Source organism: Cynoglossus semilaevis, chromosome 11, assembly GCF_000523025.1.
Source record: "Cynoglossus semilaevis isolate Cse_v1.0 chromosome 11, Cse_v1.0, whole genome shotgun sequence".
NCBI classification, from domain to species: domain Eukaryota; kingdom Metazoa; phylum Chordata; class Actinopteri; order Pleuronectiformes; family Cynoglossidae; genus Cynoglossus; species Cynoglossus semilaevis.
Genome location: NC_024317.1, coordinates 797,645 through 809,294, shown reverse-complemented (window position 1 = coordinate 809,294; position 11,650 = coordinate 797,645). Strand labels below are relative to the sequence as shown.

Below are 11,650 nucleotides of genomic sequence, written 5' to 3'. Positions count from 1 at the left end.
GCCCCCCCCCCCGGGGGTGAGAACCTGTCGTCTGACTCCAGTCCTGTGCAACGCCTCAAAGCTCACAGAGGATGATGGGAAAGTCCACGTGGATACAGGGGAGGTCCAGCTTTATGATCCCCTGAAACGGAAGAACATTTGGGTTTTTTTTTTATTTAAATGTTAAGATTCAAAACAATCAGGATCACCGTGACGACGACAACAAACCTGTGGAATCAAATTCTTCTGGATCCTCCTCAACTTGAACTTTTTTCGGCCATTTTTTGTCACCACAGTCTCTTCGTAAAATTCATGTGCGAGGTCGCCGTCCTCATCGTAGAACAGAGAACTGCCGACACAGATACGATCAGTTTGGGACTGAATCAAAAGGACTGTCATTTAAAAAGGAAAAAAAAAGTCTAAACATCTCTGTAATCTGTGTTTCCAGCTGAGAATTCCTGCCGCAGCGACCTCACCAGGTCACACTCGAAAATCTGAATTCCTGTTCCTTCACTTGTCACAGTTTTAGGAAAAGAGAGAGAGAGAAAACTGCTGACAGCAGTGAGTGTTGGTTATCTACGAGCCGCGACATTATCTGTGGAAACACAAAGAGCTGCTGAGCACGACACATTCTCTGTTGTTGAGGAAACTCTGGTGACCTTCAGGGTGAGGTCACCGACAAGGAACGCCAACGTCCTCTGTCAGCTTCTACTGGGAAACTTTCCGTTCAGTCATTCCCATTTCCCCTGGTCTACGTTCTCACCTTTATTAAACAGCATTAAAACGTCGTGACATCACGTTTCAGGGTGGTACATTTACCTTCTTCTAGTAAAAACAAACGGTGTAGCATTTCTGGAGCCTTTAAGTCGAGCCAAAGACTGTTCACTCCCATCGCTGGCCGACTCTCCTCCCGCTCCGGTGCCTGGGAACAACCAGGCTCCTTTGGCTTTGGATCCGCTCCCTCCCATTCTCAAAGATAACACATGGTTAGTCTTCAGATAAGCTTTTTCAGTCTGGCTGGAGGTCTGATGAGTTCAAATCCTCGCCAAAGCCAGAGTCTGACAAGTAGAAGTACACAGAGACACAGCACATGTATGACGTCATCACATCTTCACCACAGGAATGTCTTCTAATCAGAAAAGAAAAAAATATCACGTTTCTGTCCACTAGTTGGCACTACAGCACCTTACCTACATAAAACTGTGCTAAACGAGGTTCAGCGTGTAGGCTCACCTTTGTACCAGCAGAGGGCGATATGAGCACCCCGGCCCAGGACTAAAGTACAGTGGAATGATAATTGTGATTTAAATGAAGCCAGAACAAACACAGCTCACCCGGTGTTAGGGAAAAATACACCATAAAATTAAAAAACGTAAGACATTTTTGCATTTAAAAATGTCATTAAAATGAATAAATACCCTGTGAGAGAAAGGTTTCTATTTTAGTCACAACAAATGCCATATATCTTGATATAGAAACATCTCAAACATTCAGAAAAAAAGAGGAAAAACAGTCGTACAATCCTTTATCTGCTAATGTAACACAACAGTACAGGACTGTGGACCGGAGGTACAACCTCTGCTGATGCTAACTAGCTACACAGCTAACGGTCAGGTCAAAACAAGCGAACGTCACTTGTTCAAAGTTTGACACGTGTGCACGCATTTGTAGACACTTTTACTGTTTCTCCGTTTTTACGCGCACATTATTTTCATATGACAAACATGTATTTGGTGTTAAAACCTACACCGACTCTAGTGTGAATAAGTTAGCATGTTAGCTTGTGCCACTGACGCACAAACCAAATAAGGCAGTTTCTCCGGAACAACGACGGTTACGTTCACTACTATGAACGTAACCGTTATAGAAACGAACGACTGCAGATCAGAATCCTACCGTTTAAGACATTTTTATTCCATAGTTTCCTGCCATAATCTGCAGCCTGCAGCTAACGGTGCCGACGTTAGCATCAGCTGTTGTTGATCAGCTGATCGAACACAGATCAGCGGTCACTTAAAGCTACACTGCGGTACAGATGTAATATTTCACAGGGTGTTACTTTATCGTTACATTTATTTTGTCTTTTAAAGGACCAGGGGTTAAATACAAACTGCGATACAGAAAAATAAAAAGACAAGGATGATTTTTCTAAAAAGCTTTTACTTCATTTTTTTTCTTCTTGCATCTTCATGAAAATACATGTGATGCCGTTGGTTTCTAGGGATTCGAATCATTTGGGTCGAGTCCCAAAAATATAGGATGCAACAGCTTCTAAAAAATAAAAAGCAAAAACTTGTAATAAGTGTAAAATCCTTTACTGAAAGAAGTGCACATTTGTCCTGTGTTTTCAGGACAGCTACAACATGTAAATATGTGCATAAATGAAGACGATGAAAAGATTGAAAAATAGAAGACAAACAGTTGCCTCTGAGGACAGACAGGATGGAAAGAACATGAAAGGAATGACAGTTTGCAGTAAACTCGTTCATTCGTGTTTCCAGTCGACCAGATTGACATCGTTTCACACAGTTGTCACACACACATAACTAGTAGAAGCACTAGTTAAAAAAAAAAAAAAAAACTTCACCCACAAAGGGTGCGGAGAGGACGTGGCAAACGTTTGAGACTGGGACCAATAACAAATCCAAATCCCTGCTGCAGCAGTGAGTCTGTGTTTGACTTTGGGACGACAGCCATGAAAATGTGAAGATGAGGTGAAGATGATGGTGGCTCCATCAGGGTCAGGGCTTAATCTGGTTCAAAGGGCTGTTTTATTGATTATGATGTAATGATTTGTGTCTAAATTACTGTAGTCTAATCTAAGGAAAGGTTAAAGGTTAAAGGTTCCACCGGTTTTTTTATTTCTAAATTACTGTAGTCTAATCTAACGAAAGGTTAAAGGTTAAAGGTTCCACCGTTCACATTTTCTTTAAAGCCTCAGTAACACAGCTGAAGTACAGGATCATTATTGTAGGAGTCGAACCAAAGTCTCATCTGCCATCGTCATTTCTCTCCACTCATACTCTCAGGCACATCAGGCTCTCCAGGTGTAAGGCACTTCTCATCTCTCACATCATCACACGCACATTAGCGCCAGCTCTCTCTCTCTCTCTCTCTCTCTTTCTCAGTGTCTTACGCTGGAGAACATTCTCTCGTTCACCTAAGAGGCGTTTTGCGTTGTGTTCTCTGGGATGTTCTGATGCACCAACAGCTGGTCATCTTTGAAGGGACGGTCCAGCCAAGAAGTGCACGTGTAATCCCCGGCACGGATGCGTCTCAGCCAGGCGTGGATCCAGCCAGAGCCTCCTGCATCTTGGTGCGGGCCAGAGCGTACCGCTGCACTATCTGCTTGACGTGTTCTTCTTCTTCACGCTGCAGAATACGCAGGAAGTTCTTCAACTCTGGCATGGAGAAGGCGTGCCACTGCAGGTGCAGAGAAAACAACACTGGTTAACGTACAGTTTCAACCCGTCAGATTCTTTAGTCAAACGTCTCGGTCGCACTCACGTTGACTTCTCCGGTTTCATTTTCTTTGAGCAGAAAAGTCAGGACTTTCTCACTGGGTCCAGCGTTCAGACGGAGACGCAGTGGCCTCTCGTCGTCAGACAGCTTACGGACATAAACTGAAGGGGAGATGGAGAAAACATCATTCATTTGAAAAAATAAATAAAGGAATTCAACAGTTTAAAAAGTGACTTTTGTGAAACAGAAAAAAAAATAAAGGAATTCAACGATTTAAAAAGTGACTTTTGTGAAACAGAAGGATGTGGAGGAATTCTAACTACCCTGGTCGTGACGCTCGCTTCGCTCAAACAGAGCGAACTTCCCAGGATTGTCCACCACCGTAAACTTTTTGAGCAAAGCCTCGATGACCTCACGGGCAGAGGTGCGAGAGCTGATGTGCAGGTGCTTGGATGCATCTTTTGGCAGGTAGAACGAGGTTCGACGCTTGACGCCGGCCCCCTTCTTCCCCCCACCGTCGTGACTTCCTTTCTTGGCGGAGTGAACGGACACGGGGCGAGCCAGCTTGAACTGCACCTTCACGAAGCCGGTGTAGGAGCCGTCCTTGTTCTGTCAACAACAGAAACATTCAAACTGAAAGTGCAAACGCTCTTGGAGTGAACATGTTTGGACGAGGGCAGATCAATAATCAATATTCACCATGTTCATGAAGAGGTTGCTGTTGATCTGGGTGTTGTAGTCCTTCACCTTCTGCTGAACGGCTGCAGTCGTCAACTCCTGCTTTCCACTTTCAGTTTTCTCATCCTGTAGGGGGAGTGAGATGCAGAGTTTAACCACTAGATGTCAGTGCGGATACACAATGAGGATGTGTTTGACGCTGGACATTGTCTTTAGAATTAAACTAAAAAGTTGAATCTTAGACATGGAGAGTTTTGTTTTTTTGTCAGTTTTTTGTATTTTAATGATTTTAAAACTTGGTTTTGAGTCAGTTCCATTCTGGGCCCTGAGGAGGCGGCTGTTTTTTTTGTGTCATATGATAAGAAACACACAAATCTGGTGACAATAAAAACTTTGTTAAGTTCAGTCGCTGAAGCACCAGTTGCATCAGACTCAACCTCCTGACAACGAAGCAGCAGCAAAAGCGATGATGTCAGCGCTGACCAATCCTGTTTGGAGTTTTAGATCCCTGCAGCCGGAGGGTGGAGGGAGGCTGTGTGTGTGTGTGTGTGTGTTGGGAGGACGTGCAGCTGCCTCCAGTGACTGTGACCAATGGTTCTCAGCTGCATTCCTCAACTTGGTACTCATGTAAAAATAGCCTCCCTGACTGCAGCTCTCACCAGTGGGAGACATAATGCCCTCCCTTGTATTAGCCCCACATCCTGTTCAGTCAGCTGCTTCATCAACCACACACTCCCAGTCATTTTTCAGTCATGTTTCAGTCATGCACATTTGGCTGCAGGACCATTAACTCACCCTTTCCTGTGTCCACTCAACGTCAACCTCAGTTTTTTTATCTTTCTTTCTCTATCAGAAGCAGAAACACTTCTGTGTCCATCACGAACCAAAGGAACACAGGAGGAAAACACTGGTACAGCACACGTCCACCTCCTGATAAACAAACCTTAGACTAAAGTCTACAGCATTAAAGTGGATGGAGGGTTACTTATTGACTTATTGACTGTTTTTGAATCAATAGTTGAGTGACTGCAGAGTTAATGTGCTGCTGTTAAGATGACAATAAATCACCACCAGGGGCAGGCTGGGAAACAGTAGGAAAAAAACCTCACAATCTGTGTCTCATGACAGCAAAAAGGAGTGTCAACAATTAATGATGTGTCAGCAACAACAACTGGAAAAGAAATGTCATCATCCAGTGTTTCACCATCAACACTGTTTGTTCTGTGGAGATGATACTTCCGGGGGGGGGTCAGAAACCCACACCATGATGACTAATATTAGATATAGAAAAGTGTGTGAAAACCTGCGATACGAGGGAGTAGATTAATCGTGGGTGTGAGCTGGAAACCTGAGAGGGCGCTCGTGAGTCAACAAACATGACATTTGTATTCTCTCAGTTCAGCTGTGGCTGTTAAAACCTAACGATGTTATTGGTCAGTTAAATAGGGTGTTGTCAACTGTCCTTTCCATCTTATTTCTTAAAAGTCAGGAAAACAATCATGGTTTCAAACCCTGACCTGCTTTTTATGAAATTCAAACAACTCGAGTCTTGAAACCAGACGAACCAGAACTCCGCCCAGTTCACTTGGCAGGAGAGTTCGGTGTGGTTGACATACACACGGCATGTTTACTGAAGGAACTTCGAACAGGACCAACCCGACAGTTCACCGTGACATCTGATCTTCCCCAAACAGACTGATAACACCACACAGTGAAGAGGAGCAGACAACGAGGGGGAGGAAGCGAGTTAACAATTAACGTCAGAGTAACACCGTAAATGGTCAAATATGTCGACGAGTAACACTCGAAATCTTATCGCAATATTTTAAAAGTTATGCATTTAATAACGTAAAAAAATCTACACACCCTCCAAAAAGTTGCAAAATAAGTTGATGAAACATTGAAGTGAATATTTTTTGTTGAGCGCAGTCCTGAAATAACTAAGGAGATACTGGCGCCCCCTTGTGGCAATTGTGAAAATTTACCAGGAATGTCATTCCGTGACAAATTACAGAAAAACTTTATATTACAACTCTTTAAAGGTTCAATTAATGCTAATTAGTTTCTGTATCACTGTTTCTATCCCTGTGAAGAGTTTTGCTCCAGCACCCATCAGCCACCTCACCGTTTTATTTCCCCTTTTTTTAAATAGCGCAACACTTTTAAACAGCACGAAGTTCAGCTTTTTTCACGACTGTATCTGTGGTTTTTCACTCTCACCTTTTTAACACTGACGACAGGAGTCCGTGCTTTGGGGAAGAACGAAGTTCGGGCGGTGAAGTACTGCTCGAACTCGGAGTCCGACTCCTCCTCGCTGCAGTAGCCGCTGCTGGTGGAACTTCCCCAGGTCATTTCGAACGAAGGAGTTTTGTCGGAGCTGCTGCCGTTGTTCGCGTCGTTCGACATGATGCCAACAATTTAACTCACTCTAAGGAAATTAAACGACACCTCGAGCTACGGCTTCTTTTAGCGTCAGTTAGTTTAAACTGCGGCCGTTAATTAACGGAACAAATCAAAGACACTCGTGTTAACGTTCACCGACAGTTACTTCGGACGAATGTAAAGTGTAAACGGTAAAATAAACTGTTTTTTAAGCTAATCTTTTCGCTTTTTTCCTCTACGACTGCGGCGACCGGCCACGTTTCAACAGTGAAATCTGTGTGTGAAACAGGAAGTAGTCAGACCCCCGCCCTGGACGCCGCTTTTCCCTCCCCCGCTGTGTAAAGTCGAGGCTCCGCCCTCGTCCGTTGGCCCGACTTTAGAAAATACACAAACCCGCGCAGCTCTGTCGTGATTGGATGGCGACCGGAAATGCCAAAGTGTCCGGAAACACAGCCTCTGCTCCTTCCGGGCCGAGTGGAGCGTGTGATAATAACGGCTCTGTGTGACCGTGTGAACATTGAACAGTTGGTTTCAGTGTTTTACTGTGAGATTTAGAAAACCATGTTTCAACTTTACAGCCAGGCCTGGTTCATACAGCCTGGAAAAATACAGTCACATCCACAGGTTTATTACTAATTACTCATTTGTTTTTGCACATTTGGACTAGTTTGACAACCAGTCAGTGACATTTGGTTAGAATGTGGTTTCTGAGACAAACAAAAAAAAAGATGAAAATTAAAATCAAATGTATACATATGCATCAGCTCTGTTGACTTTCAAACGTCACTGTCCTCTCAGCTGGAACTGTCACAATGTCATCCATTGTTGGACTAATTGTAAGTCAACGATGAAAACACTGTTCTTTTCAACAGAACAAAGTCCATTCAGAATTTATTATGACGTCATGCCCACAGTATGGATCTACAGAACATGCTACATGTTCTGGTTGAATACATTACTTATTAACTATAACTAGTGATGGACGATCAATGATTAAATGAAAAAACATTCCCTCTGATTTAGTCCGGTGGTCTAACCCTGGTACTGCGTGTAAATGAGGACCACGTTAATTTAACCATAAAAATCACTTTAACTAAAATCTCAGACGAACAAGAGGAAAAAACCAAGTCCTTTTGGAGCAGCGTGTTTTTGTCATGTGAGGTTGTGTTCAGACTGGAGGTCACATTTCAAGGCGAACCACATGAAAAGATGGATGTTCTCAAAGGATCCTTTGAAGTGTCCCTCATGACTCTGACAACGACGTCCACTGATGGACTACAGGCTTTGACACACTAGTCTTCTGGAGGACAGTAGACGTCCTCTCTCTAACCTCGTTCCTGTCACCTCTTTGTTTTTACTCCTTGTCTTCTTCATCACGTGTGGTAAAAACACATGTAACAGCTTATGTCAACTTCAAGCCTTTAGAACAGAGCTGTGAACCTTCGTCTTCTTCATCACGTATGGTAAAAACACGTAACAGCGCTTGGCAAACTACGGCCCATGGGCCAGATATGGCCCGCTGGGCTTTCTAATCCGGCCCACCAACCACTGGTACAAGGTACATGGTAACGACTAGTTCCATCCTGTTTCATGCACTTCAACAAATCAGGTTTCATTTCTGTTGATGTCACTTAATGACCTCACGTGTCCCAAATTATCTCTGACCATTTTAGGTTTATTCTTGTACATTTTTATTTTGTCAGTGTGATCAGTTCCACCTGCATTTGTTTTTTCCAACTCTCAGTGTCTGTTGTGAAAAACGAGCAAAGCAGAGAAAAGGCCGATGATGTCATCGCCTCCTGAAAAGTGTTAACATTCCTTCTCTGATACCTGATCCAGAGTCAGTGATATCCAGTACCAAGACCATAAACCCTGCTGCTCAGAACATCCCCAGGTCTGTAGGATTCTTCTGAGTGTGAACACCAGAGAATCAGAAGAATCCAAACCTGGGTGTAAACACCAGAGAATCAGAAGAATCCAAACGTTCAATGATATAAGGTTCGTTAATTTGTATGATCTATTTTTGATTATGAAACACGTGTCATTCTTGGTTCCTGTTGGTGTTGGAAACAAACCCTCAAACCTCTGTGTTCCTGCCCAGTGAACTTCCTCTTACATCTTCCCTCAACCCAACCTTTTCCGGAACCACCCGTCTGATCACTATCAGGACAGAGGGTCCAGTCACGTTTTTTCATCTGACTCTGTGCAGTTTGTGGAAGTGGAAGAACATTTTTCTTTGTTCCTCTTGTTGTCGGTAAAGACACAACAAAAAACAAAATGACTTTACATGAAAAGGCCATGGTTTCTCACTTCTATATCATCAACTCCACTGTTTGTCAAACGGTTAATAAAGGCTTCAAACTCACGGTTTATTTATAGTTTTATACTGAGAAATATCTCAGTCTAGTCAAATGATAATAGGTTCTACAGTTAAGTTTATTAGCCAATAGGAATGGTTCTTACCACATCGGTGTCTGTTTCTACGGTGTGTTCCAGGACACATGTTTGGTCAGACACTGAGCCTCCGTCCCAGCTGCAGTCCAACTGGATCAGGGCACGACAGCGATAGTGACACGTGAATTTACAGTCTGTAAATACACAGGACAAATGTTAGTGTGTGAAACTGTCGGGGGCGAAGAATCAGGGGAGGGCAGGGGCAGTAATAAAAGGTGGCATTTAAAGTAGGACTGGGGGGAGGAGGGGGTTTAAACCTGTAAGGCACAACACAGACATTCCAAAGCAGTTACTGTGAAATCCAGCAGAGTGCGCTCTTATTTAATTCAATTGTTCTGTCTTTCAGGCTTTGACGAGCAACGAGAAATTATCTGCAATAAATAAATAATAGTTTTCAGACCAATGAAGTGAAATGGGATCATTTTCCACGGCAAACCAAACGATCTCTCGCTGTACACTAGGGGGCCACGACCCAGTGGTTTGGTATCACTGTTCTAGACAGACAAATGTGACATTAACATATTTAATCCAATATTTATAATCTACCACTAAACCTGATGAAATCCAAAATGTAATATTATAGGATTGACTTTTTTTTTATTAGTTTAAAAAATGCTGCAGAAAGAACGTGTTGATGAGAAGATATGTCTTCACACCAAAACCACACAGACCAGGGCCGTACCAGTGACACCTTTCTGTCATGGTTCCTGTCACCTCTCGTCTCACACACACACACACACACACGCCGACAGAGACCAGAGCAGTCCACTCACTGACACACCGCAGGCTCTGCTTGTACAGGCCCCAGATGAAGTCTCCACACAGGTCGCACCACGTGGGCTGAGCGTGGCTGCAGGGCTGGAAGTTGTGTCCCTCTCCTTTCTCCTCTGTGGGCTGCGGGTCGTGGGCACTGCTCAGAACTCTGATGATGCCCACGCGGCTCAGCATGTCTGGGACTTTCCCCGGGCTGATTCTAAGAGCGTTGGTTCTTTCCAGACGAGGCGGCGAGCAGGGGACATGAGCGTCCATCGGCTTCGTCTCATCTTTGTTTGTGCGCAGCTCACGGAGCTCGATGAACTCACCCCACGACATCACGTCACTCAGAGAGAGAGCAGCACCACTTCCTGACATGCAAAAAAAGCAAAACCAAAAAGTTAGAAAAGCCAAATGGTTTTTTCAACATCAAACTAAAATAATCAAATGATTTCCTTTTTTAAGTTCACTAGTCCGTGTGCTTGGTCACCCACTGCACTGCAGCCACAGCAAACTTCATATTTTAATAATATTACACTTGATTTTCTTCCTCTTTTTTTCCTCTCTCTTCAAACTTTGTCTTTCGACATTTTCTTTTGTTTCTTAACCTTCCTAACTGCAACCTGCAGCTCAGCCCACTCTCTCTCTCTCTCTCTCTCTCTCTCTGTTAGACGTCGCTGCAGTCTTTAAACCACACACCAACGCAGCTCTCAGCACGGTCTCAGAAACCTGCCTCTTCACTCGTGCTGGAAACGTATGTCGAAGGCCTCTGAGCCTGCTGGGTAATTTATGTCAAACTTAAAAAAAGTCGGCCCACAAAAACGAGTTTTCATGAATTAGTTGGAACTTAAACCTGGGTTCAGTCGTTCTCTGCCGACACTCAACCCTGACCCAGGTTTGATCGTCAGCATCAGGAGAGAAAACAACACAAACACTGGGAGACTCTGTGAGGTCCTCAGAAAAATACCAAAAGTGACCAGCAGGGTGAAACTGGTGAGCTGCTTCAACACAGAGGGACATATTTCATTTTGCAGAGAAAACACTTCATCTCTGAGACAGTCAACAGTAATGACCTTTGACCTGTTCTCCATTCAAACATACAGCCCAGTCTGCGTTTAGAAACACAACCTGATCAGGAGTTTGTTGATTTTTTTTATTTTAATTTGATTGTTATTCATGTACGTTTGTTGGTGTGTTGCCCTGTTCCATCAACTACTACCAACTTCATCAGGCTGTTGGCCTTTAGTGTGTGTGGGGGGGGGGACTATACACAGCCCATAATCAGGTCTGGACCACAGAATAGCTAGAGCCGGCTCTGCTCTGGATCATTTCGTAATTCTGGGGTCGAGACCAAAGACTAACGGAACAAAAACGCGGTTCTGAGGCAGGATGTGTTCAGACTGACGGCTGTTCTAATGTTACGTCATTCTGTGAAACGAACGGCTCAGAGCCCATGTACATCTGGTCACACATCACTGCAACATGTTAGACTTCAGTGAGGGTTTGACGTCATCACAGACGTCGTTGACTGGATTAACTGGTAAAAGTTAAAGTTTCAAACTGTGAAGGAACAACATGAAACCGTTCGAATCCACTCACCCGCGGACGGTAGAACCGGAGAGTCTTCGAACGGCAGCTTCGTCTCGGACCTTCTTCCATCTCAGGAGAAAAAGTTTCCGCAGACATGTGTGACAGTTACCGGAGTCGAGCTTCTCTGAAACAAACACTAACTTCTGTCACCGTGTCATCACAGGAGCACAACTTCCGGTGTCTCTGGTCATTTTTTTTTTCTTTTTAGCTTCACTTTGTGAAAGAAACGAAAAAGTCAGAGGAGGATGTAGAGCGAGCCGTGAAGACAGGCGGGAATGCCTTCACATAGGGGGAGCTTCTGAGTCCGCAGCTCAGATGATAGTCACCCCCTCCCTCCCTCCTCCGCCCCCCC

General features: G+C 44.1%; 2 protein-coding genes across 4 annotated transcripts; both read right to left on the bottom strand.

Annotated features, from left to right (window-relative positions):
* Positions 1-23: 23 nt before the first annotated feature.
* Positions 24-983, bottom strand: LOC103385653 (tumor suppressor candidate 2-like). The gene is made up of 3 exons (XM_008319595.3): positions 799-983; positions 208-328; positions 24-121 (listed from the first exon to the last, which is right to left on the bottom strand). The coding sequence occupies exons 1-3, from the start codon at positions 945-947 to the stop codon at positions 56-58; spliced, it is 336 nt and encodes a 111-aa protein (XP_008317817.1). The 5' UTR covers positions 948-983; the 3' UTR covers positions 24-55.
* A 1,295-nt stretch (positions 984-2,278) lies between these two features.
* LOC103385652 (ras association domain-containing protein 1) lies at positions 2,279-11,560 on the bottom strand. Of its 3 annotated transcripts, XR_003051072.1 has the most exons (8): positions 11,308-11,559; positions 9,729-10,079; positions 8,965-9,089; positions 4,141-4,245; positions 3,765-4,050; positions 3,487-3,602; positions 2,830-3,402; positions 2,279-2,778 (listed from the first exon to the last, which is right to left on the bottom strand). XR_003051072.1 is itself a non-coding variant. In XM_008319593.3 (7 exons), exons 2-7 carry the CDS (start codon positions 10,045-10,047, stop codon positions 3,256-3,258), a joined length of 1,098 nt encoding a protein of 365 aa, XP_008317815.1. In that variant the 5' UTR covers positions 10,048-10,079; positions 11,308-11,560; the 3' UTR covers positions 3,227-3,255. The 3 variants fall into 3 exon arrangements, 1 of the variants encoding a protein (XP_008317815.1); XM_008319593.3 differs by lacking the exon at positions 2,279-2,778 and having other exon boundaries at positions 3,227-3,402; positions 11,308-11,560; XR_003051073.1 differs by lacking the exons at positions 8,965-9,089; positions 9,729-10,079; positions 11,308-11,559 and adding an exon at positions 6,340-6,812.
* Between the last annotated feature and the right edge of the window lie 90 nt (positions 11,561-11,650).

Bases quoted from the DNA above. Each gene is read 5' to 3' on its own strand.
- LOC103385652 (XM_008319593.3), bottom strand. From the start codon at position 10,047: ATGTCGTGGGGTGAGTTCATCGAGCTCCGTGAGCTGCGCACAAACAAA. The intron at 4,051-4,140 runs GTGAATATTGAT...TGTTGTTGACAG, and splicing joins GCAACCTCTTCATGAACATG to AACAAGGACGGCTCCTACAC. The intron at 3,403-3,486 runs GTGAGTGCGACC...CTGCACCTGCAG, and splicing joins ATGAAACCGGAGAAGTCAAC to TGGCACGCCTTCTCCATGCC.
- LOC103385653 (XM_008319595.3), bottom strand. From the start codon at position 947: ATGGGAGGGAGCGGATCCAAAGCCAAAGGAGCCTGGTTGTTCCCAGGC. The intron at 329-798 runs GTAAATGTACCA...CTGTGTCGGCAG, and splicing joins TTTGTTTTTACTAGAAGAAG to TTCTCTGTTCTACGATGAGG. The intron at 122-207 runs GTTTGTTGTCGT...CTTCCGTTTCAG, and splicing joins AGAAGAATTTGATTCCACAG to GGGATCATAAAGCTGGACCT.